Below are 26,243 nucleotides of genomic sequence, written 5' to 3'. Positions count from 1 at the left end.
TTTTATCTGTCGTGGCTCTTTCTGTGTCTTTGTCAGAGCTGCAGGGCACTTAGGGGAGGATGTGTCATTCGTGTCTCACAGTTTAATGCCATTGGGCCACCTAGTTCTGCTCAGCTGTCTCAGGGAGGACTGCCTTCTCCTGGTGAGCCTGGCAGCAATTCTGCTTCATAGAATCATTGAATCGTAGCACAGTTTGGGTTGGAAGGGACTTTCAAAGCTCGTCCAGTTAAAATGATGAAAGTCAAAGTGAATGCTGCTGTCCTGCCTAAAGCCTTCAGCAATACTAGAGAGGAAAGGGACTGATTGTTCCTAAGCCTTCCCTTTTTCTGCTCAACAAACTGTTAGGAAAGAGTAGGAGCTGCTAGAGGGATAACAAGAATAACAAAACTGCCTGCAGTGCAAGATGTGTGGAGGCTCGGAGAGTCGTGGTACCATCTGTGCCTGTCTATTTACAGCCAGAACAACTAACGCCCAACTAATGGTGAAGAGAAGCCAAGCATCATGTCATGGAGACAGCTCTCTAATCTTACATAAAAGCAGCTTTCTGAAAAGCCTCAAGTGTTCAGATGGAGAGAGGAATGGTCACAATTGACACTTTGGGAGGTTTCTCTACGGAATGGTGGAAAACACCTTTGTTTCAGCCACATCCTCTTTCTCAGCAACACAAGTTCCACCACACACAAAACAGGGCATTATAGGTCCATGGTTACAGCAAAAGGTTGGTAAAGCAAGTCAGTTGTGAAAGCAGCCTGCTTGCTTAGGTTAGAAAAGAATGATTTTTGTCTTCGGTACAGCTGCTGTGTGAAGAGAATAGGAATGAATGAGCTCTTTCTTCATCCTTTTCAATGAAAATATGGCTTGAAAACTTGTAAGTTTAGACTGAAATTTAAGTAAATAATCACCCCTGAAATATAAGCAAAAACCCAGACTTAAATCCAGTGTATTTACCTCCATGGAGCTGTCCTCAGGGATCATATTAGACACTGTGGCTCAGTTTGACTCCAGCTGGGATAAGAGATTGGACTTGGATAAAGTCTTGTTTTCAGCTGAAACGGTTGCAGTCAATTGTCTACCTAATGAATGGAGCTGGGCACAGAGGGAAGGGGCAGGGACATGGAGTATTGTGAAGCAGAGGACACAGCCAGGGAAAGGAGAACTTGAGGACCAGAGAAAGTCCTGGATGAAGGAAATACAAGGTAGAAAGGAAGGAAAAAAACAGTTCAGACTGCGGAGGTTCCTGTACCAGGGATGGATAGGTCTGTCTATGGTTTAAAGAAAAGGTATATAGAAAACCAAACTTGATTTCACTCAAAACTCAGCTTCAGAGTAAGTGATACATGCAAATAAGCCTCTAAAAAGCAAACGTTTAGGTTTCCGACTCACAAAATATATGGGTTTATGTGCTTTTGCCAGTGGAAGCTTTAGCTGCTAATGATAAAGAAGTCCATGTAAGTAACATGTGAAGTGATACACACTGCCAAAAAGTGTGCTAAGCTTTCTCACTGTCCTGTCTCCACTGGCTTCAGCAGAGCAGGGAATTGCTCTCTCTGACCCTCCCTGTAGTTTTGATTGGTTTGCTTATTCCAGAATGGTTATGCAGACCTCGAAACACTCCCAGAAAGTATAATAAGAAATGAATCAAACCCACAACACAAGAGAAGACCAAAATGGTCACAGGTGAGACTGGGTACACTCAAATACAGTCACACCCCAGTGGATAGAGGGAGCTTGCCATTCCCATCATCTTAGCAGCAGCTATGGGAAAGCATTCTGTTTGCTCACAGAAACAGGCTCCTGCAAGAGGCTGGTTCTTTTCCCTTCAGACTGTCAATGATGAAGGAAAAATAACTCCTTCTGCTGAGATACTGTGAGGCTACAGTTATGTTCTGTGACCATCCAAATCGCTGCCTCAAAACCCCTCTGGAGACTTCCACCAGCCTCTCGGTACTCTTAATGCGTACAGCTCAAGCCTTCTAATTACAAAAGTGCCTCTGAAGACTGCACCACCAAATAGATGCAAATTACTCCTCTAATTTCTTTCTTCATTACATTCCTTATTTCCTTTGATGCTGTAACGCCTTTTTCTCCCCATGACAACACACCAGTGGTGGCTGGTAACATCTTGAAAGGAATTGCTAACATTTGAGATTCGATTTTTCAGCTGCAGTCTTGGAGGGACCTTGCTTTGACCATGTCTGGGATTTCTTCCTACACCTCCTTCAGCTTTCTCCAGCCCTCAAGGAGCTGATTCCCCTTTTCTTTGGAATTCCAGGACTCTTTGCTCTTGTTCTCTGCTTTCCCCCACCCCTGCTTTCTCCCTCCCCTGCGTTCTCCCTTTTCGGCCAGCTATAGCAAATAGTTATCAAACCAAATCATGCAAATGGGGGAATGCCACCAAATGCAGTGGAATTGAAGCACGGCTTCACCCTGTATTTTTTGTGAGGGGGCTATGCCCAGCTCCTCAGTGCTATTTTAGGTAACAAATGCCCTTTGTTACCTAAATACCTTTGATGAAGTGAACCTCTGACAAGCAAGCCAATGCAACCTGCCTGCCCTAAGAAAATGTCTGTTTGTTACAAAAGGGATGGAAATAGAATGAAATGCCTCAGCAGCTAATAAAAAATGAGTTTCTTTATCTATATGATAAGGTCACATATATATAAATACATAGATATAGCTATTGCACATTATAAAACCACTAAGACTTTTTAATCTTTATATATGTTCTACAGTTGCTTAGTAGCAACAACATTTTCATCTCCTACACTTTTTTACACAAATTAAGCTTCTAATAATAGGAAAATAAAGACATTTAGAATAATCTGGCTTGATGTGAGCTATGAAAAGATGTCCTTGACTATTCCATTGTGTGCTTTTTACATCTTTGGGTCCTTGGCAGTAATACATTTGGCACCCAGCAAATTTCCCTGCTTTGGGCATTTCTCGGACGTTTCTCCTTCTGCAAGCCAAAGATAACAATTGTAAGCACAGGCAAAGATTTGCACCTTTCATTTAAAGTTCAAAAATCAAGCTTGTTCCATAAAGCAGGCACAGGATGAACTGTTGTGGCACAGCTACCCGGATCCCACACGGGAATATGGTCAGAGGAACTGAATGTCCTACGTGGGCTAGAGCGAAAGAACGTCTCAAAAGCAGATGCTCAAATAGAGCTATAATTTGTCTGTTGAAGAGGTTGTGAAGACATTCCTTTGTTCAATGGACCTGAATATATCAAGGGTGTGTTATAAATTAAGTAACGCTGAGTTAAGTTTCAGTGTTCTGCCAAAAATAAGTCTACAAAGTACCATTAGAATGGAGAATGAAAATAAAAGCAGGACTTCATCTGATGGTAAAATGAGATATTACTGAATCCCAGGATCCCAGAATGCATCGGGTTGGAAGGGACCTCCAACCAACTTAACAAGTCAAACATTGAGTAAATCAAAGTGATTGGTAACACGTAGGTGGTTACGCACACTGCAGAAGGGGTGAAGGCAGGGAGAGATGTCTTGTTACAAGAATCAGCGTGAAAAGCAGTATCTGGACTGCAGAAAACCATCATAAAATTGTAATGGAGATCCATTCAGTGTTCAGCAAATCCCCTTAAATACTGGCAAACATTTCTGTTCTCCTGAGTATAGCTATACACATGTAATACGGTGCGACTGCAAATCTCTCTCTTTAGGAGAATTATAGGAAACCTTGCAGCACTGAAATCACAAAGGAAGGTTTTCAACTCTTAGCACTTCCAGAGGAAATGGGTAGGCTAAAAATAAAACCTCAACCTTCCTTTTATTCTTCAGACATCCCGTAAAAACGCCGTAAGGGCAGAGCAGGGGGTGTCACTCGTACAGGGAAGTCTTAGTCTTGGGTTAAAAAAGCAGAATAAACTCTTAACCCTTCTGCTCATGCATGTGCACTGACTTCAGGAAAAGGGCCACTGTTTTCCTCTGACTGTGGCAGAAACAGCCGCTTCTACAAGGTACCAGAGGTGAGCCTGCTCACTGTAGACCACAGGCTCCTTTTTCTAAAGGAGAAATGCTCAAGCTATAAAATAGATATACATACACACATATCTATGCACACAGAGATTCATTTGACAACAGCTGTACCATTCCCAGCTGCCTATCACCACATCTGTGTTGGAGGTCGCCACTGCCCCACCTCTGCAAGTGGAAGGGACCTTGTAAACGCTCCCTCCCCTGCTTCAGGAAAAGCAATGTTGGTGGGATCATCTTGCTTTGAAGGATGAATATGAGGCAATAGTCACAGGGTAGATCAGACAGAGCTGACGCAGCAGAGTGGTGGGCAGACAAACGGGTACCTGCATGTGATGGGGAGCTGAGAGCACCAGGAGAGCAGAATCAGTGTTGTCCTCAGAGGGCATCACCAGAGCCAGGAGAGAACATCTGCCCAGAGCTGAGGGCAGATATGGGTCTCCTTGATGCAGAAGGTGACTGTGAGCTCTCTGTACAGGTGGCAGCATCTTGACTACCCAACAGTAACGCCCCTGTTTGGAAAACTTCTCCAAGTCAAACGTGGAGGATCTGTAGTGATCTATTCCATCAAGTGGCCGATCTCTCTATGAGCAGAGACAGAGAGCTTGCCTTCACCTCACCACTGGTTCTGAACAAAAAGGGGCAATAGCTAGTATGATCCTCCACTCGGAAAAAGCATGTCATGTAATTATTGACATGGCTTTACATAACCGAGTAAACAGAGTAAACTAGAGTGAACAGACAGGCTTTCACCAATTCCCCCATGCATTCAGATTTTTCCTTCAATCAAAATCAATGTAATTTTAGATTTGATTCCTCTGTTTTGCTGTTTGCATTTTTTAGACCCCACTGTTGAGTTAGAACACGTGTTGCCATGTAGGTTTCTGATTTACTAAACTACAGATAGAAAGGTTTCCTCGCTGTGTACTGTGCAGTCACTGTCACTGCTCAAGGTTGAATGTTGGTGGTGCCAGTGGGAACTCTGCAGGGTTATATAAATGTACAGCAGATGAATTTGGTATAAATTTACAACAGGAGAATCACAGTGTAGGAAAATCTAGATGAGCACACCAAGAAATGCACAAATGTAGGCATTAGATTCAGCTAAATGTGGAATTAGACTATTTCTTCGTGTCTGGTCCTGATGGGATTCAAGCAGGCATGTCCAACAACAGATATGAAGTTGTGCTTGGTATATATATTGCTTCCTCCTCTGAAAGAAGAGATTAAAGTTTCTAAGTGGGTCTAAAGAAAAATATCCCTGAATTAAAATGAGAGCCTGAATTCATCAGGAGGTTTGACATCAAGGTTAGTCCAGTGAAGGCTATCTTCGGTTTCACAAAGCCTTCCCATATTGCAAGACCAAAAGTAAGGACTTCATAAAGCCATTTTGTTCATGAGATTCCTAAAAGCATCTGCATGTCTTTGGTTACACCCTGTTATGAGCTTCACTTGAGGATTCAGCTCCACGTGTCTGAAAACTGGAAGCGAATTGATCACAGATGACACCTGCTGTTTGCTCTCACGCTTGGGGTAGCGCAGCCTTTCAAACAACACACAAACATTTTAGCTGGTAAAAATGGCACGGATGTAGCACGGGTTTTCCTGGAAGGATCTGCTTTCCTTCAAAGATCTCGCATAGAAATTCCACTGGTCCCTTCTGGTGTTGGGCTCCAGTCAGCGGAAAGGATTCCCTGCTGGCTGTAAATGTGGAGCTAAACTGGAGATGAGCTTCCGAGGAAAACAGATTCCTATTTTGCTCACCTATAAAGCTAACTTCAAGCAAACCAGATCCAGGATGAGGTCACAGTCATCACCATCCTGAGGCTGTTTCCGTCTCCTTTTCTTTGCTCCTGACCTCATGCAGCATCCCCTTGAATTTCATGTGAAAAACACAAATGGCAGCCGCCTGGAAAAGGCTCAGCCGTAGAAGTGCTGAAATTTAAAGTTCCTAACTCAGAATTTAGGCTTCATGGTCTTCTCTCTGCTAAGGACGCACACTTGGGCAGTGTGATATCACAACCCTCTCGCTGCTACTGACCCCCTAACTTCAGGAGAAGTTCTGGATCATCCACTGGAAGTAAACCCTGCTCCCCAGGAGCATCTCTCCTGGCCCTGGTGTCAAGAGAAGCTCTTCCAACCATGAGCCTTGTTCTTCATCATTTCTGGCCCAAATATGCACTCGGGAAGCCACCCCAACCCAGAGCCCTGCGCGGCTGAATGCCTTACCCTATGGTAGCAGGTGCACCTCCATCCCCATGAGCATCCCTCCTGATGCTCAGAGCCAGTGCATAGCAAGGGTCTAGGCTGTGACTGTTGGCTCAGTAAGTGGGAAACTGAGCTGCAGAATATCAGACAGGCAAGAGGAGGTCATAAGTGTTTAAAAGTCCTTGGAAATGTTCAAGGCCAGCTTGGACAGGGCCTTGGGTGACATGGTCCAGTGTGAGGTGTCCCTGCCCATGGCAGGGGGTTGGAACTGGATGATCTTAAGTTCCTTTCCAACCCAAACCATTTTATGGTTCTCTGATTCTAGGAAATCAGCTCCCAGCTCTTCCATTTTCAGCAGGGAGAGAATTACACACTTTTATCTTCTTCTTCCTCTCATGACAACAGCGTGACATGAGGATGCCTACTGGTGCCACACCTGACTCAGAAGTGGAGAAGATCTAGTCCAAGCACATACAGTAACTGGGAACAGTGTGAGCTGGTTTACTCCTTACCTCCTCAGCCCCCTCAGTTTTCGCCTTTAATGATTCCCTAGAAACGCAGCCTCAGCCCCAGCTTAGTGCCCACTGAAAGGCTGCAAGTCTCAAGCTCTGAATAACTTTCTTGATGGGCAAAGACACAGGAGGGTCTTCAGCTCCCCTGTCTTCTCCCCAGCTTCTTTCATCTGACCTCTCTGCAGCAGCAAAGTCATCAAAGAAAATGGGGTGACAGCAACAAATTCAGATCATGGGAGTCGATGCGAAGGTTTAGCGGGGATAACGGATTTGAGGGGATTGGATAGAGAATCCTGCACTGTAATGGGCTGTGTGGAGGTGATAATGAGGCCTGAATGGTGGGGAAGAAGCCAGCAGAGAAAGTCCAGCACAGCCACAGGTATTTCTACTCCCCACGTCTCCTGTGGGGTCCTGCAAAGGAAGCTTCTTGCAGGAAGGAGGGAGCACACACACTGACGCTGCACATCACAACCGCACCTCTGCATTTCCCATCCAGGTCTTGGAACATTCAGCATCTATTGACCTATTGAAATGCATGCTCCTGATGTCTCTCTTTCTGCTGAAGAACTGAAGAGCTGGAGGAGGCCAGCTCCCCTTTCCAGTCAGCTTAAAATACTCTGCTCTGTCTCGGAGAAATCCTCAGTCTGTACTAAAGAGCAAGCTCCAAACTATAGCAAACTAGTTCATGGTGAGCCCTATATTGACGTGACTGGTTCATTATCTGCTTGCCTAGGGCAGAGGGTTGATGAAAGGATGAAAAGATCTGCAGATTTTCTGGATTCTTCCTTGGGATAAGTTACAACTTTAATTAAAGACACTGCCTGGGAAGATGGCTGAAGTTCAAAGCCTATGCTTGTGGAAAAGTCTGTCTCCTCAAAGGAGAGCTGGTGCATGTCTGCGTGTTGCTTTCTCTGTCTTGATGTGGAACAAGCAACTGGAATCACGCTTAGTTATAGTCAGTTAGATTAAGAAGCAATTCAGAATGGTGCCTCCCAATCAGAATGCTGAAAACCCAATGAGCGCTCACTGTCACTTGGCCAAAGTGAGTGTTCCAGGTGCTGAGAGAAGTCCAGGCTGGTCTACAAGCAGCCCCTACATCACCAAGGCCACAAGACAAGGTTCTGCCCTCCTTTCCCATCCCAGCATGAAGGGCAGAGGCGATACTGCAAACTGATGGGAATAGAGTTCAGAAAAGTTCAAGATCAAATTCCTTGCTTGGAATATCATGCCAATTTATGCCAAAAGCCCTTTAAAGAGGTAGAGTTATAGAATACCTGTAATATGCCACACAGCTTCAATCGTAGTTTGAACTGAATTTGGGAGAGGAAAATCAAGGAGCAGAGAGAAGAGTTCTTATTTCATGGGAATGTATTCCTCCATCTCTCTGTAATTATGGAATCACGGAGTGGTTGAGGTTGGAAGGGCCCACAGGAGATCATCTGGTCCAACTGCCCTGCTCAGCAGGGTCACCCAGAGCACGTTACTCAGGACTGTGTCCAGATAGCTCTCCAGGGGACTCCAGAACCTCCCTGGGCAGCCTATTCCAACGCTTAGACACTCTTACAGTCAAGATATCCTTCCTCATGTTCAAGTGGAACTTCCTGTGATTTATTTTATGCCTGTGCCTCTTATCCTATTGCCTGCCTCAGCAAGAAGAGTTTGGCTCCATCCTTTTGACACCCTCCCTGCAAATACACTTATACACATTGCTCAGATCCCCCTACTGAGCATTCTCTTCTCTGTGCTAAGCAGACCAATCTCCCTCAGCTTTTCCTCATAGGAGAGATGCTCCAGATCCTTAATCATGGGTTCATGGGCCTGAAAAGAGGCTCCTTCCCTTTCTGCTCAGATACCTGCTATTTTGCTGAGCAATACATGTATTAAAGGCCGCTCTAAACCTTCTCATCCATCTCTGACTTTTGAACAAGGCTTCATGTCACAACATGCATTAAAAGTGGAATAAATACCACACAATAAAGCGCTGAAATTACACATCTGGGTGACTGTAAAAGCAGTGTCATCATCTTTAACCCATTCAACCCAGCAGGTTTCAAAAAGTACGCTGAAGAATGCTGCTTGCAGCTCTCCCATACCACATCAGTGCTTGCTCTTCATCCTCTGCATCGCTGATATAAAAGCAAGTAAGATAAATCTGGGTTGGTTTGTCCATAGGATAATAACATGGGCCTTAGGTGAAGCATGCAGAAAATGTCCATTTGATGTAATGATTTGCAAAATGGCTAGATCCAGAGGAAATGGGACAGCTCAGACCATGCTTCTGGATGACCTGGGCACCATTCTGCAGCCTCCACTGGGATAAGAGCTCAGTTATGCATAATGCATTTTTATCCTGCCCAGCTGCATGCAAAGGTTAAAAAAGATATAATTAGTCTCCTTCTCTGTTCCCACCTCTGGCCCACACAAACCCTGTCTCTTATTCAACCTGTCATTGTGAGCAGCATTATCCAGGTCTCCTGGAAAGAGACAGCAATGAAAAAAATTATGGTAATTTAATTCAGAATGATCTTTCCTTTGTAGTTTGCACATTACTTTTGCAGCTATATCTATTAATAACCTCTAGGAATCAGCTTCTATTTACATAGCACATTTCTTCCCAAAGAGTCTCTGAGTGCTTTGCTAACCTTAGGGATCATTTCATTCTTTCCTGACAAGTAAAGCTGAGTTTCAACTTTATGTCAAACTTCAGGCAAAGGATGGGGGGAGAGGAAAACTGAGCCCACGCACTCTGCAGAGCCCCAGAGCGGGCTGCGAGCGTCCAGCAGAAGGTCTCCTGCCCCATGCCGGTATTGTTACTCCAGTGCCTGAGCCTCACTTTGTTGTTGGCTCCCTGCCTCGCCTCTGGGTGCACAGAAGGAGCTCCAGCAACCAAGGAGGTTGATGCTGTTCCTGGTGGTGGTACTCCTAGTTCCCACTCCATCAACAGTGAGGCCATCTCAAGCAATGTCTATGGCATTATTCAGTTTAATTAAGAAGAACCTGAAGCCTTTGGGAATGATGTGGAGACAAATCCTGAATAACTTACTGCTATCGCTCTGGTTTTTTACTACAGGGGCACCCCCAAACTTAGTTCTTACTGTGCCAGGTGCTGCAGTGATATCCACTGAGTTGTAGCACAGCGTTTTCCAGTTAAAGGACAAGAGGCAACAGGAACACACTGCAATTCAGGATATTCCATTTAAATACGGGTGGTCAAGCACTGGCACGGATTAGCCAGAGAGGCTGAGGAGTCTTCTTCCTTGGAGATGTTCAATACCTGACCAGACATTGACCTGAGCAACCTGCTGTAGTTGACACAGATTAGAGCAGGAGGGTTGGGTACAGTGGTCCCTTTCAACTCAAGTTATTCTATGCTTCTGTGAACTTACATAGACCAAAATGCAGGACATACTCCCAGGTGCTTGCAGTCACAGGTTGAAGTTGCAGGAGGCAGTGGCAGAGGAAAGCACCCTGTTCTGTCCACTGACCAGACAGGTTGATCAAAGTACTGGGATTCACTCCAGGGCCTCTTCTGAGGGCCACGCACTAGACTTACGTTGGAGACAGGATATGGAGGGCCAGGAACTGCCTCCCATTAAGAGCTCAGTGGTTACAGTGGGCTTCAACATTGCTCAGTGTATGTCTGAGTCTGGCTTTTATAGAAAACTCAATGGGAAAATGAAAGAGAAATTTTCATGTTTTATATTATCTATATATACTGCAGATATGTGTGTATGCATATATATGTATATGTATATATATGTATCATCCTGCCTCAGGTACAGGCTTTCAACTCTTGGAATAGTTTTGTGGACTACCTATACACAAGAACATTGCCAAAGTTATCATCCATAAGATTTTCTAGTGCCTATTGTAACTCCTTTGCAGCGAGCTGAATGGATCCTGGTGCAGTCATACAGCAGGCATTTAAACAGTGATGGTCTCCAGCGCTGAGCTCCTGGAGCTGTTCATTCTGTGCTGACAGTCCCCACGGGTCTTGGGAGCAAATACTTTCCATGAAGCAAATACTTTTTCAATGGATTTGACTGCAAAAGCAGTCTCCAGGAGCTGAAAAACGTGACCCCCAAATTACTGCTGAAATCAAGGAGAACACCATTATTTCAGCAGGTGAATGCTGCAATGAAATGTATGGTCTCAAGCCTCTCCGTGCCTATGTGTTTAATCAGAAATAACTCTGTCAAAACGAACAGGATGATGTTGATGTAAATGTTGCATTCAAAGGAAAAGCTGGCTTTTTGAATGGATTCTTTAGCATTCAGATTCCTCCCTTTCTGTAGCCCTGGCACATTGGAAACCGTACATTAGGAGGGCTAGAAGAATCTGACCATTTGTGAGTGACCCGAAGTGAAATCTCCACAAGAGGTTTTTCCAACAGCCTTAATCATCAGGGCAATGTTTGGGGTGTAAATGAGCCAAAGGCCTGGCCTGAAAGGTTGGTACCAAATGTACTGTGTTGATATCAACCCATTCTGTGACAACTTGCCACTTTCCAGTTCAGTTTTCAACGATGAAAACTGAACTCTCTCCCTTTTCGATTTGTTTGTGATCTTGTAGAAATGCTTGGTTTAATAAAATACAACCCCTTTTGAAGTTATTGCTCGATACTGGCTTTGTATGTATGAGATTCTGTGTTTGTGTTACATAATACAATATATATAAAAGCAATATTGCAGATACGTAACGTATCAGACATTAATGTGATGAAAAGTCTAAGCAAAATGAATCAAGATAGTACGGCTGGCACAAAATAGCTTTTTGTTATTGACATGGTAATATTGAGCCAACTCTTTAAAATGCAGACAGTAAGAGTTTGGAACGGATTTCTTTAGAATGTGAAATTCCTGAGGAATTTCTCTTTTCAGTTCTACTTCAGAATGGTTTTACAGTCACAGGATCCCAGAATCATCAGGGTTGGAAGGGACCTCTGGAGATCATCCAGTCCAACCCCATTCATTCATTTAATGACAGAATTGCCTGTGGAAGAGGCTTCAGTTCAAACCAGTGCTGACTGTGGTAAATAAGAAGCTCCACTGCCTTGAAACGGCTTTTGCACTTCGCTTTTGAAGATGTCATTTTCAAGCATACTTCAAGTTCCTCTTTTCAACAGTGACACAAGAAATCCCACTGTGCACAAGGGCTTCTGTGTCAGTTAAGCCTCAGATCTGAGCTGTATGGACAGTTTGCTTACATGATATAATGTGATTTTACCACTGGGGAAATCTGTATAGTGGTTCATGTCAGTGTTTGATGCTAAAGACGCTATTTGGAATAAGAAAGCAATGCTAAACAGTTAACCATATTCATCTTCACTAATCAGCAGAGCCTCAGTGAGTCCTGTTTATTAAACTCATTTTTGTTCCTTACGTGTGTGCTCAAGGGTATAAAATTATGCACCAAAAATAGCATCAGCATTCGTAAAATCTCTAGAGAAAAGCAGCTACTGGGGTACTTGACAACAGGGAGAACAGCTGGAGAGTCTAATATCCACCTCCTCCAACCTCATGAAAAACAGGAGTTCTGGCAGACTGAGGCTGAAGCTCCGTGCTTCTTCCTAATTTTCTCCCTATAACGTGATTTTCTCTGCAAGACACCAATCTCTTGGTTTTGGGGGGGTTTGGGTTAACATGTGTCACTAAGCTCTGTATTTCCTCTTATTGAACTGCCAGTTTAACAAGCAGCTACCTCCACTCAACGTTTCGGCAGCATCCTTCTTGTCACCGCCAACATATCAAATCTGTCTTCCTATTTGCAGGCCAGAAGCAGGGAGAATAGAAGTGAGATAAAAATGTCCCTAAACTGAATCTGGGCTTCCTGTCTCCTAGGACCAGGCATCCAGTATGGCCATTTAAGCAGAGGGGCTAGCAGAAAGTGACAATAAACTGTAATGGTCATTTTACATAGTAAAAGGCACTAACTTGGAGTTGCGCTGTTTCAGAGCTGATGGCTACAAGACATAGGAGGACTTGCAGTACCAGTTCAGATACTGCAGGCAGAAAACCAGTGCTGCCTGGGGAAGGTTCTATAACTTCTAAGTACGTAAGTCAAGGTTCAGGCTTCTGAGGAAGGTTTTTTATCATCCATCAATCAGCATAGTAGAAAACAAAACTGCACAGGGATGAGAACAGACCCTAATAGAAAACAGATGAAAATCCAAGATGAATGATGGGGGTTTCTGAAAAGTTATATTCATATTGTGTATATTGCATGGCTCTGGGTGTAAAACTTAAGGCTCTGACATCAATTCAAAGACACGTCAAAAGCCATGAGCAGTGGATTGGCATCTATCACTCTGTAGCACAAAGAGCCGTGTGTGTAACTGCAGGCAGGGATGTGTGCCTCAGCAGTGTCAAGAGATACAAACCAAAATCAAATGGCAAAAGCATAAACTAAAGTTAATGGAAAGGAAATTGGAGAAATTCTAAACCAGGGTACTCAGGTAATCCTAATCATACTTCTGAGCATTTCTGCTTCCCTGTGCTGAGAGATGAAGATACTCCTTTCTCTTCTGGCATTGTACTTGTACATATTCAGCAAAGCTGGGAAAGCAGATTCTGATCTAACATGCTGCTTGCAGATGTTACTGATCTGGCATGAGGAAGAAAATGTAGCCAGTGAGTATTTTATGGCAGGGATGAAAGTTAATTCAATATTCAGATAGTCAATACAATAGGGATAATATTCTCATGAGGCACCAGGCTAGTTAAGTATTATAAACTCTCTATCAGATTATCCTCTTTATTCTAGTGGTAAGCATCCCTGACTGGCATTGCACATGGAATTCTCATCGAGACCAATTCAATGTTCCTGACTTGCAATAAGAATTCAGGGGATTATTTAAAAATCCTATTTTCACCTCTGTGGTTTTATCTGGGTACAATGGATGTGACCAAAAGCACAAACATGCCTATGTCACCTGCTCATAACTGAGTCCTCCTATGGGGTTTGGGACATGCACCCTAGAGCCTGGAAACCAGGGGACTGTGCACTTCTACCAGTGCAGATTGTCAGCTGCAGCAGGATTAGTCTGGATAGACCATAGCACATGGGTATAAGTGAGAAGAGAAACAATAGATTCATTCATAGGTAGAACTCGAGAAAAAGAGCCTGAATATGGTTATGACAGATTGCCACCTACCAGTCTCTCTGAGAAGATAAAAAGGCTGGGTGCTTTACAATGACATAGTAAAAAGGGCTAAGGGCAAATGCAATGATGTGGGTGACAGATTGCCTTATAATATTGGAAACAGCAGCATTTGATGTAATGGTCTGAGCAAGAAATCCCACCGACTAATTTAAGGTGCACACCTGAGGACTGATATGCACCCCCCTAATCTGCAGACTCAAGATCTAGTAAAAATCCAGGCATACCTTCTAAACCTGGCCATTTCAGTGCAGAACAGGCACATAGCATCAGAGGCTGTATTTCCTACTTACTTGGGATTATTAGTTCATGTAAAGATGAGGCAATGCTGAGTGGATATCGATCTCTTAGAGAGAAAGCTGTTCATAATGCATGTATTTGCTAAGCATCTCCTTCTGCTTCGGAACACTGGGGGCATTTGCATGAGAATAGAAAATCGTTGTCTCTGAAGAGCCTGTGTTCCTCTGCTGCTTGTTCCAGGGATCGGTTTTAAAGGCTGAAACAGCATTTGTTCTTACTTGTGTACCACTGCAATAAGGACTCAGTCCTTGGTACCATACAGAGTAGCATTTGTGAGGGCAATGGTCCTGCTGAAAGCAATCACTCTCCTTGTTCGGGTGACTTCCTGGATGAGGACAAGAAGTGTTTTAGAAGTTAGGAACTGCAGCTTTGATTCCCTTGACTTTTATGAAGCTACTCCAGCTTAGCAAAGGCATAACAGAGATGTCCGAGCACCAGTCTTGGGGTCTGAGTGCCTAATATTGGCTCACACAACTGTGATACCGATTGTGGCCATTGCTGGGAGAATAAGCAGTGTGAGCTAGCGAGTTCCCTAGAAACAAGGCACATGCTGATTCTTTTTCAGTCTGGTTCCTATCTAACCCAGAAACAGGTTTGTGAATCTCTCAGTCGAGACTCAGCTTGTCTGCTGGCTTGCAAGTAATTCTGATGCTGGACTGCGGAGTGGAATGGGAAATGTACCCACCTTCTCTTTGACACTTTAGGGCTGCTTCCCAGCTGGAGGAATGGGTGGGCATGAGGCTGCTGGGATGACTCAGCCCCATTCACTGGCATCGACACTTCCAGGAAGAGTTAATGTGGTTCTGCTGACTCACGGAGGCAGATAAATCTCTTTTCCTGTTTTGATGTACAGCAGGAGTGTCTCATTGGAGGAGGGACACAGCAGACAACGGGGCTCAAACAGGGGCATGCGTCGTATGCAGACCACTGTAAGTGGTACCTGAGTGCTCCTTGAGGATTCAAGGGTCTCTGCTTCTGCACACCAACAGCTACAGGCAGCTCTGGAAGCCCCAGTCTAGGGTGTTGACACAGTCTGGAGGCAGGGAAGAGTTAAGTTTTTACTGATAATGCTACTGAGGATGTTGGTACTGCTGTGCTTTAAAGCTACTGATTTGTTTCATGTGTGTGCATTCCCAAAGTGTCATGACTTGTCTCAGCCAGAAGTTCTAGCCAAGACATGTGCATCTTTCCTACTGTAATCTCTTCTCTGGCCTGGCTACAGCACCTGGAATCATCCCAAGTTCATTCATTTGGCCACATCACTGAGTTTTCCACAGTTTTCCTCCTCTTCCACTACTGCAAATGCAAACTCCTTGTTCTCACTTCCAGAACCCTTCACAATTCAATACCATACCATACTCATACCAGTCCTGGTTTCTGTTATCCTTCCACCCACCTCTCTTTGTCAACTGCAGCCTCCATTTCTGCTTCTGGATTCTACATTTCCCTTTATTACTGGGAACAAAAACCTACAGAAAAACCAGTAAAGTCCCCGTGTAGGCTCCTTTACAACGTCTCTGTCATGTACCACATAGCACTGAAGCACCAACTAACAGCAGCAAGGCAGAGGATGCTCAGGGCTTCAGGCTGGCTAAGGAGCTGCACACAGGAGCTGAATCACACCCTCTCCTTTGAACTCTGATTCTCTTGTTTTATGGAAAAGCTCTTTAGGGTACAGACTGTCACCAACAATGTCTTGTTTGTGTGTCTTCTGTCTTGCAGTTTCCTAGGGAAGCAAAGTGTTGTATTTTATACCTGGGTTTTAAACCTCATGGGAATGCCAGACCCACATCTGCTTAGTGCAGGCTAATACCAGAGTTCTCTTTCCTATACAGAGACAAATAACAGCAAAGGCAAGCCCTAGGGCCATGTTCAGAACAGCCTGGGAAACACTCAGAGTATGTGCTCAAGCAACTGCTTCCCAGGGAGCTGTTTTTCAATGTATTGTTGTAGTAAACATTTAGGTTTTCCAAGGACAAACTCACAAACCACTCATTAAGGAATGCTCTTTCTGGAGCAATTTAATATGTAATCACACAAAAGGTTTTAGCGTCCTTAGTACCTCCACAGCATCGGCACTAAACAACTACTGCTTCAGCTGGCATCTCTTTTCCTTCCAGAACAGCTGGGGCATGTCGGGGCTTGCCCAGAGCCCTGAGGATCACTCAGGTTTTCAATACATCTGTTCTTCATGCACACACAAAGGTTGGCACCTTGTCAAACCCACCCTGCAATGGCCTTTAGCAAGCTGGTAGGAAGAGTCCTGCTCTGGTGGGAATGAAGGTGTTTGATTGCCCTTTAACCCTACCTGAGGTTTCTTAAAAATGGCTTATTGTTGGGCTCTCAATTCTGCCTCCACACACCGTTTAATGCATTAATTTGGATTCATTATCCACAAATGAGATCTAAATTTGCCAGTTTCAGCCAAGCTTCAACTTTTGATAGGTTTACTGGTGAAACAAGTCGAAAGCAAAGTAGGTTATAGTTACAGTGTGGTAGTTATGAGGCAAAAGAAATACAGTCCAAAGCTGAATCTTGCCTAAGCTTTAGAAGTTCAGCTGGAAGTCTCACATGAGTGAGAGTCTTATTCAACCTGCAAGTGGGAACCTAGCCAAGAAACACGAATCCAGTCTTTCTAGAACACTGCTTCAGGACAAAACCCATTTTAAAGACTTCATTGTATATACAGAATACATGAAAATACTGCATTCATCACTCTTTTTAGGCTAACTAGATCCCACCAATCTATATTATAGGGGGTTTTAATGTTCTGTGATTACCTTAAGCCAGTCTGGTTTTGTTCTAAGACCACCTTCAGCTGTGGAGGCACAAGCTTTGCTCTTTGGATTACTTCTCTCTCACACCCATTCCTACAGATTCTTCTTTTCCTGTTGTTTCCTTTTGATCTTTGTCTAAAAGCTTCAACTTACAAAAAGCATTCTACAAAAAAAAGCTCTGAAAGTCTATTAATACATTCCCTTTAGCATTCTCTGCATATATTTCACACTTATCTTTAGATTTGAAGCAGTCTTTTTAGTCTGTTCCAGCATAACACACAGTCTAATGGAGTTCTGGATGTCAGCTCCTGGGTACTCCTCAAAGCATGCAGAGCCCTCATCCTGAAGGCCTTTTATCTGATTGACATCACCTGATGCTCTGAACAATCATAGCATCATTAAATCAACCTGCTCTGATCGGCACGACTCTGCATGGCTCATCCCAGCTCAGCATGGCTCAGCACAGCTCGGGTTCCGGTTCCTGGCTCATCCCGTCCCATCCCAGCCCATCCCATCCCATCCCGTGCTGTCTTTGGCCACTGCCTCCGCCCCGGCAAGGAGGATGGACCCGGCTTGACGTGCTGCGGGCAGCAGTCAATGCGGGAGCCGCTGTTGCTGCTGCGGGGCGTTATTTCGCTTTACCCCTCACTCGAACGTTTTCCCCTGCCCGTTTCCAATGCTATGAGCTCCCACCAAGAGGGGGTTCAAGTTGTGGGCAGCGAGGTGCCCTCGCACCCCTGAGGGTGCCCGCTCTGCTGCCGATGTTGGGTGAGGCGCACCCTGCCTGCAGAAGCACCTCTGAGCTGATGTGCGGTCCCATCTACCCACGCATAGGTGGGGGGGAGACCTTATTGTGGCCTTTCAGTACAAATCAATTCTGATGCCATTTCATTAACATAAGGAAACAAGGAAGGGTTAGGGGGGTTATTTTCTCCTATGGGAGAAATAGGAAGGCTTTTGGCCAAATCACAGCTTTTAGTTAATGTCAGTTGTGTCTTACTTCATAAAGTTAAGCACTTTCCCACCTACATCAGATTTATATTACCTTACAGTTCCTTTGTTTTCCAGATGGAAGCATGGAAACAGTGTGTTAGACTTCCTAAAACGGATGTGGGTTTATGTCTATTGCTATTCTTTATTCTGTTCTTTGTAATTCTGATGTAGGTCTGGCTGCTCTTAGATTCTCCCCAGTCACTCCTCTGGTCACCAGCATTTCCAAAGGAGCATGGAGTCATGTCATTCTCTTTGTAAGCTGTGTAAGCATTCACCAGCCAGACTGACATCTCTCTGAGGCAGCTCTCTTCTGGAGGGCAATGAAAAACAAAATAAAATCTTAAACCCACGTCCCCTTCACTCCTCTCCTTACACAACATGTAGCCATAATTTCCTTGGAAACAGCTATCAGCGCTCCCTTCAGTGTATTTTCTTGAGAAGGTGAATGCTCTTGTGATGCTGTCACTTTGTCCATGTGCCTGTTTTGGCTGATGCAGCTGCTGAACAATTCCCAAAGTTGCTCTTTTTATTGAAGATGAATAATTTGGTTTTAATTGTTCCATCTTTTTTTTTGTGTGTGTGTGCTTAAGACATTTCTGGTTTTCCCCTCTTTTTGATTATGCTTGTACATTGACAGTGATGGGAAGGGTCTTGATTTAGAATCATAGAATGAACCAGGCTGGAAAAGCCCTTCAAGCTCACCCAGTCCAACCATTCCCAGCACTCCAAGGCCACCACTAACCCATGGCACTGAGGCCTCGTCTCCACGCTGTGTGAACACTTGCAGGGACAGTGACTGCAGCCCTGCCCTGGGCAGCCTGGTCCAATGCCTGAACACCCTCTGGGGAAGGAATTGTTCCTCAGCTCCATCTAAACCTGCCCTGGTGCAGCTTGAGGCCGTTTCCTCTTGTCCTGTCCCTTGTTCCCTGGGAGCAGAGACCGACCCCACCTCACTACAACCTCCTCTCAGGCACTTGTAGAGAGCAATGGTCTCCTGATTGCTCGCAACCATATTTGCAGCTGGATTAGATTCTGTAGTAATTGCCATGGATAACTCCTTCAGTACTTCTGTTGGATTCCTGATGGCAGTGACTTTCTCTTGGTCCACGCTCTTTCAGCCATAACGTTTGCAGACTGTAGAAACATCGCTAGAGCCCATCTTGACATGCAGTGGCTAAACAGCCCTGCTGCTCAAACCCTCTCCCTTTCCCTGCCGCCTTGCCTCATGCCCTCAGCTACACAGGTACAGCTTTTTGCAGATGATTTGGATAAGGGGTTAAACACTGGGGTTAAGGCTGGGCTGAAAATGTCTTTGGTATCTTACTGAAAAAGGGCATGTATGCCAAAGGCATTTTAAAATAGCAGTCATGTGTCCCAGCTCTTTGACATGGGCTGTTTCAGGGCTTCAGGGATGTCTGTTTGTATAACTGAGAGGGTGGTGTGGAAGCAGTATCTGCTGCAGATAGAAATGCATGTAAAATGACAAGCTTAGTGTCTTTGCTGAGATAGATGTGTTGACTTCTCCGGAGAGACTGTGCCCTTGTTGTCAGCCTGTTTGCCAACTGGCTGTTCCCTTTGTCTGGGCTTCTGCTATTCATATAAAGGGTGGTGCAGAACCCTGACTTGCTCTGTAGAGCGCGTGATCTCTGTTCTCTGTGGATAAATCTTTCTGACATGATGTAGCAGTAGCAAGCCACTTAGTCCAACCAGCTTCTATTATTCATTGCAGATGTATCAGTAGCCTTTAAGTGTTTCATCATAAATAATTTCTGGCAAATACAGAAGAATACCAAAAGGAGCCTATAAGAAAGATGGGGAGAGACTTTTTAGGGTTAGGATGAGGGGTGATGGTTTTAACCTAAAAGAGGGAGATTCAGGCTGGATGGGAGGAAGAAACTCTGTACAATGAGGGTGGTAAAACACTGGCACAGGTTGCCCAGAGGGGCGGTGGATGAGCCATCCCTGGAGACATCCCAGGCCAGGCTGGATGTGGTTCTGGGCAACCTGATCTGGTTGAAGATGTCCCTGCTCATTGCAGGGGTTGGACTGGATGAGCTTTGAAGGTCCCTTCCAACCCAAACCATTCCATGAGTCTATGGTTAAAAAGGAGAGAGAAGGTTCTGATCATTGAGTTCACAATCAAAGAAACGCATCAGTGGGCAGTACGAAACATCCCATAGCTCCTTCCTCAACCAGCAACCCAGTGATTATTAATGACTCTTCAAAGAGCATATTCTACAGCCATCATATGATCAGCTTACTGCGAGCTTCTCCCCACACATCAGCTGTGAAACCATTACCCAAACTGGCCTTCTAAATTATATGACAGAAACATTTTTCCTTGACTGGCAGTAAATCTGTCTCTTAGAACAATCCCCAGCACGATTGGATCCTACTTCTTTCACAGAACTGAAACTGCTCTTTTCTGAGAGGACTCAAATACCTCCCTTTTCAGCTGCTGTCAAATCCTCCTCATTTACCTGGCACTTCAACAGAGATCAGCACTGCATCACTCTACCTATTTGCTCCTAACATCTTTTCTCCTGTAATTGTCAGTACGTGTCTTTCCACAGGCAAATACCCCTGTGATGTTAGAGCTGGGTATCCAGGTCTTTACTACTGTCCCATCTTCTCTCCCACATGCAACTCCCTTCAGAAATGACAATCTCAGAAGCACATCCTCTGCCAAGAACGGTTCCAGTTATTCTCTTTCCTCAGTGCATATTGACTAAAGTTTGCTGAGTCGAGAAACACTGCTTGAGGCTCACAAGCTTTTGACTTGAATGCAATTGCAGATTTCCTTCTGGAATCTATACCTGCTTAGGGTCAGTTTCTAGAAGCTGCAGTGAGACTTCATGATCTAAGCCAGCACCCTCATGGGAAGCAATTTTAATGGCACTTGGGCAGAAATGCTTATTCTTGATTTCATCTGACTTGAAGTAGTTCTCCAAGCTATACTTTAATAAAAAGGTTTAGTTCAAATGACATTGAAACAACTCTCACAGATTCTGATTGCCCCTTATCATTAGTCTTTATCCTCCCCAAAGCTCTGCACTCTGTCTCATGAAACTCCTACTGTCTTGATACCTCATTATTCCTTTCTAAAATGTTATCATCATAGCCCACTTCACACCTCCTCTACCACACTGAAAAATGCTGCTGTGACCTACAGTGCATATTAAAGTTCCAGTTATAGCTATAGAATCAAACCTACAAAACCTATGCCCTGATCTGCCCGTGACTTGTAGGTCCCCTTTGGCTGGCCCATGCTTTCTTTATGCTTCAGCTTCCCCAGCCACGAAACTACTTTGTTCTTTGAGATTTATGGCTGGAAGCCACAGAACAGAGCTATCTATTAATACTACTTCTAACGAGTTTTCTAGTGTGCTGCTACCTCTTTGAATGACTGAATCCACGCAGAGATTAATTATATCTGATAGACCTAAAAATGAAATCTGTCCAAAGGGCCCTGCTGGACAGTGGCTATCAACCAATAATGCAGCATCCTTTCCACTTCTTCTACCCACTTGCTCAATTATTCCTTGATGAAGAGGAATAGATATGAGGCACCCATGCCTCTCCAACCTGAAATAAGTTGCCCTTCTTTGGTTCTTTGCTGGGGTAGTCTCAATAATGCTAAATGGCCGGTTATTTTTCCTAGCTCCACTCTCCCTCCCCAGACTGACTCCTTCACAAATCCCCCTGATTGCATTCAGCCGGGTGCTGGGAGTTGAGACCAGAAGAACTGAAGCTCTGCCTGAGAACATTCGCCACCCACATACTGCAACAGTGTTCAGGAGCTAAATCTTATTTATGAGGCTTAGCTTCATTTCCAGGTTCTTTGTGCCAAAAGCCCAATGCAAGGTTATTTGTGCCCGGAGTGCTCGCACAGTTTTGGCTTGATTTGCTACACACTGGCCCTCTCTTAATCTGGTTTGGGGTCTGTAGACACAATACAACGGAAAAACTTACAGCCACACCTAATGCATGAGTCTGTGGATATGACAAAGAACATCAGGAGATGCATGTAGAGACACATTCAAAGGACAGTAAAAAGTATTAGGGGACTCTTAAATAAAAGACATTGAAACGGCACTGAATGATGAAACAACTGTATTGTAACATCTAAGCAAAAACCCAGAATGGGAACGGGGCCACTTGCTTTGAACGCTTCATTAGGCATGTTTCTCTGTACCCAACTAAAACGCTAGCCAAACTATAGGCATTTGGTAGACAATACCCTTGGGACTAAACACAAGTCCATTTTGGTGCTCAGATCTCTTAAATAGAAGGCAAACCACTCTGACTTTTGTTGTGGCATGGGTTTTGAAAGAAAACTGACTCTCTAGCTTCATATTTGTTGAATTATAGCAAGTGTAAAACTTACTCTCTACCCTCATTTACCTGAAAGACTTGAGCGTGATACTACAGGAACTCATTCTCCACGTGAGAACTCGCCCATGTGTTGCTTGACGTGGGACCATGTATGATGTGGGATCAATGCCAGCCTCAGAGGAACACCTTATGGAGTTCTTTACATCGATTGTCCCACATGTACTTGGGAAAGCTTAGGTTTCGTGTTCACATCTCCCTTTTGCATCTGTATTTGTCAAAAATGAGCTGCAAAGGCAAAGAAGAGCGTCTCAGTTATGGATGCTTGTCAGGAAAATGTAACTCCACCCCACCCTCTGCCCAAAGTAAAGGCTAAGGAACGTTTATCATTTGTCTCATGCACTTCTGTCCCTCCGCGAGGCTCCACGTGTTACAAGACCAAAAGCCTCAACCTGTGTCTATAGCACAAGGTGATGAATCAAGCTGGAGTACATAGCTTGATTATAAAGCGCCATGCTTATAAAGCAGCCTTCCTGAAAAAGCAGCCAAATCTCACAGTGGTCCTTGTAATAAGCTTCCACGTTTACATCTTTGCTACAGGGACTGGTTGCGGGATGCCTTGTGCCTCAGCCCAGGAGCAGATCCCGGGGCTGAGTCGGCACTCGCAGAGCACCGCTGGAAGGGCCCCTCCACTGCACCCTCTGTGCACACCTCAAACTCCTTCCTCCGCCTCTCCCCCGTCATTTTCCCTTCCTATAGAGTCAAGTGAATGAGGTCGGTTCCTGAATGCTCTCCCCGAGCCGGGCCGGCCCCTCCGGGCGGTGCAGCGGGGCCGGCTCGGGGGAGGCGGGGAAGGGGGAGCCGCTGCCGTCACCGAGGCTCCGGGCTCTCCGCCGCGGCAGCCCCAGCCCCGCTCCCACCCCTTCGCCTGCCCCCACCCTCCTTCCCTTTCTCTCGCTCTCTCGGCGAGAGCGCCGGTGCCTCCCTTCCCAGATGGCAGCCGGCAGCGCGATGCAGCCTCCCGCTCCTCCTTCCTCCTCTCCCACCTCTCCGCCTCGAAGTTAATGCCATGCTGCCGCTGCTCCTCCCGGCGCTGCTGGCCGCCTGCCTGCCGCCCTGCCAGGGCTGGAGCCCCTCGCCGACTGCCAGCGGGCAGGAGGAGCCGGAGCAAGAGCTCTTCTTGCCCGCTGTCAACTCCTCCTCCAGCTCCTTGGCCAGCCTCGAGATGGACCTCGACGGGGCAACAAGCAAGGAGGAAGGCAGCACCTCCAACCCTGGCACAGCGGCTGCTCCTAGCCAAGAGCCTTTCCCTTCCTCTCCCACCTCCTCCGGGCAGCAACAGCAACACCAGCAGCAGCGTCCCCATCCGCAGCCCTCCGAGGACCCGCACTGCAATATCAGCGTGCAGCGGCAGATGCTGAGCTCGCTGCTGGTGCGCTGGAGCCGCCCGCTGGGCATCCAGTGCGACCTGCTGCTCTTCTCCACCAACAGCCACGGGCGGGCCTTCTTCTCCGCCGCCTTCCACCGCGTTGGGCCGCCGCTGCTCATCGAGCACCTCGGGCTGGCGGCCGGCGGAGCCCCCCAGGACTTGCGCCTCTGCGTCGGATGCAGCTGGGTGCGGGGACGGCGAGGAGGGCGCTTGCGGGGCTCCGCGCCCCAAGCCCCCGCCGCATCCTCTTCCTCCTCCTCTTCCTCCTCCTCCTCCTCCTCCTCCTCGCTGACCTACCCGCCGGCGGCAGAGCCCGGCCAATACTGGCTGCAAGGCGAGCCACTGAATTTCTGCTGCCTGGATTTCAGCCTGGAGGAGCTAAAGGGGGAGCCGGGCTGGCGGATGAACCGCAAGCCCATCGAGTCTACCTTGGTGGCTTGTTTCATGACTCTGGTCATCATCGTGTGGAGCGTGGCCGCCCTCATCTGGCCCGTGCCCATCATCGCCGGCTTCTTGCCCAACGGCATGGAGCAGCGCCGCAGCACCTCCGCCGGTACCACCACCGCCACCTCCAAGTAGCCTCTCCTGGTGACTCCCCTTCTCTTCGCCGTGTCCCGACGGGCCGGACTCTGTCGTGTTTTTCTTGTTTCCCTGAGGGGAGCAGAGCCTGCTCCTGTGTGCTCGTTTTGTATCTTTAATACCCGTTTTAAACGAACCTTTTGGTAAAAAAAAACAAACAAAAAAAAACAGAAGAAAAAAACAAAAAGAGATAAAAAGCTGCCAAAAAAATCAACGCGGGAAATAAAAGACCTTCCCACCCAACCGCCTTTGTTGTAGTCGGGGTAGCTTTTTGTATATGGATACGGTTTGAGTGGTTTTGTTTTCTTAATTTACAGAAAGGGAAGTCTCTTTAGGGCAGGATGGAGAGCTGGAGCAGTATATGTATTGTTAATGCTGAAGCTGAACTTTAATGAACCTTCTACACTGTATTTCCCAGTTGAGATAGTGTGTATTATTGTAGCTCTGCGTTATCTGGCTTTTAATACAGAGGTTTTCTTTCTGGAGTCACCGTGGCCTTTTGTTGGTCTGCTTCTGCCAGGGTGGGATGGAGGGTTTGGCTAAAAATGGGCTGCAAAACTCCTGTGAGGGTTATACCAGGTTTGATGGTGGAAAAAGGGAATCCCAACCACTGTCTGAATGGTGTTTACCTGACCCCTACAGTAGGTTGAGGTCTATACACCTGTATCCAGGTTGTGTGGTGTGGAATGCAGAGCACGTCTGTGCAGACACCTTCCAAGGTGATTTACTTCACAGAGTATGGCTTTCTCCTTGGTGGGATGGCTTCAGTGTGGGGGCAAGTCATTGATTTCCACAGAGTGCGTCCCTCAAAAATACGGGAGAGAACACTGGGGCTGTTCAGCCTGGAGAGGAGAAGCTGTGTGGAGACCTCAGAGCAGCTTCCAGTGTCTGAAGGGGGCTACAAGGATGCTGGAGAGGGACTCTTCATCAGGGACTGTAGTGATAGGACAAGGGGTGATGGGTTCTGAAACAGGGGAAGTTCAGGTTGCATATAAGGAAGAAATTCTGCCCTGTGAGGGTGCTGAGGCACTGGCACAGGGTGCCCAGAGAAGCTGTGGCTGCCCCATCCCTGGCAGTGTTCAAGGCCAGGTTGGACACAGGGACTTTCAGCAAGCTGCTCTAGTGTGAGGTGTCCCTGCCCGTGGCAGGGGGTTGGATCTGGATGAGCTTAAGGTCCTTTCCAACCCAAACCATTCTGGGATTCTATGAAAAACAACTCGGATGCAGTGTATCTGTTGGAGGCATGGAAATATCACACCTCTCTTTCATCATGGGGTTGCTCACAGAAAGCCTGTAGGGTGGAGAGAAGGCAGGAGGTGTTGATCAGGAACTGTGCAAGTGTGCAAGGAAGAAAGATGTGCGAGGTTTCTTCTCTCTTGTCCGAGCAGACAGCTGCACAGCCTGAGATATCATTTGTTGTATACCTCCAACTGTTTAGCCTGATGAGAAGTTGTTCTATTTGCCTTAGATATTGTTAGTCCAGCTGAAGTTTCAAAGCAAAACATGAGCTAAATGAGAAAGATTTACAATAGGAACTCATTCCTCTGTTAAGATCAATGTATTTAATTTGTTAGGAATACACAAGCTCACATGAGGCTTATTCGATGTATTTGTAATGTTTTCTTCCCTATGGACTGGTGGAAATGACTGGATGAAGTGTCTGCAAGGATTAAATTCTTAGGATTCCTATTTTTTTAATTGAGAACAAAATAAAATAAATGCATGTTTTATGTGTGTGCTATCTGGAAAAAAAATAATGCAGAGAGAAAAAGATGGACAAACAGCAGAAATAAATCAAGATGATAAAATGATCCATGTTACCAGGCTACCTCCCTCTGCACCCGCTGTTTTTCCTATTATTCTTAATGGGCGCACCACTTGAGTGAACACTGCAGTAGTGTTGCTATCAGAAAGTAGAGGATCCAGTCACCATGAGAAGTGTCCATCTGACCTGTT

General features: G+C 45.8%; 2 protein-coding genes across 6 annotated transcripts in view; both read left to right on the top strand.

Annotated features, from left to right (window-relative positions):
- The window catches only part of MYRIP (myosin VIIA and Rab interacting protein), a 333,617-nt gene that overhangs the window by 246,667 nt on the left and 60,707 nt on the right, over positions 1-26,243 (top strand). The window lies entirely within an intron of this gene.
- TMEM158 (transmembrane protein 158) lies at positions 23,083-24,772 on the top strand. Its single transcript, XM_057431595.1, has one exon. It carries the CDS (start codon positions 23,349-23,351, stop codon positions 24,285-24,287), a length of 939 nt encoding a protein of 312 aa, XP_057287578.1. The 5' UTR covers positions 23,083-23,348; the 3' UTR covers positions 24,288-24,772.

Source organism: Pezoporus wallicus, unplaced genomic scaffold, assembly GCF_028554395.1.
Source record: "Pezoporus wallicus isolate ANWC-B61680 ecotype Strahan unplaced genomic scaffold, APGP_CSIRO_Pwel_v1 scaffold_11491, whole genome shotgun sequence".
In the NCBI taxonomy this organism is placed as follows: domain Eukaryota; kingdom Metazoa; phylum Chordata; class Aves; order Psittaciformes; family Psittacidae; genus Pezoporus; species Pezoporus wallicus.
This window is presented reverse-complemented; position numbering and strand designations above follow the sequence as displayed.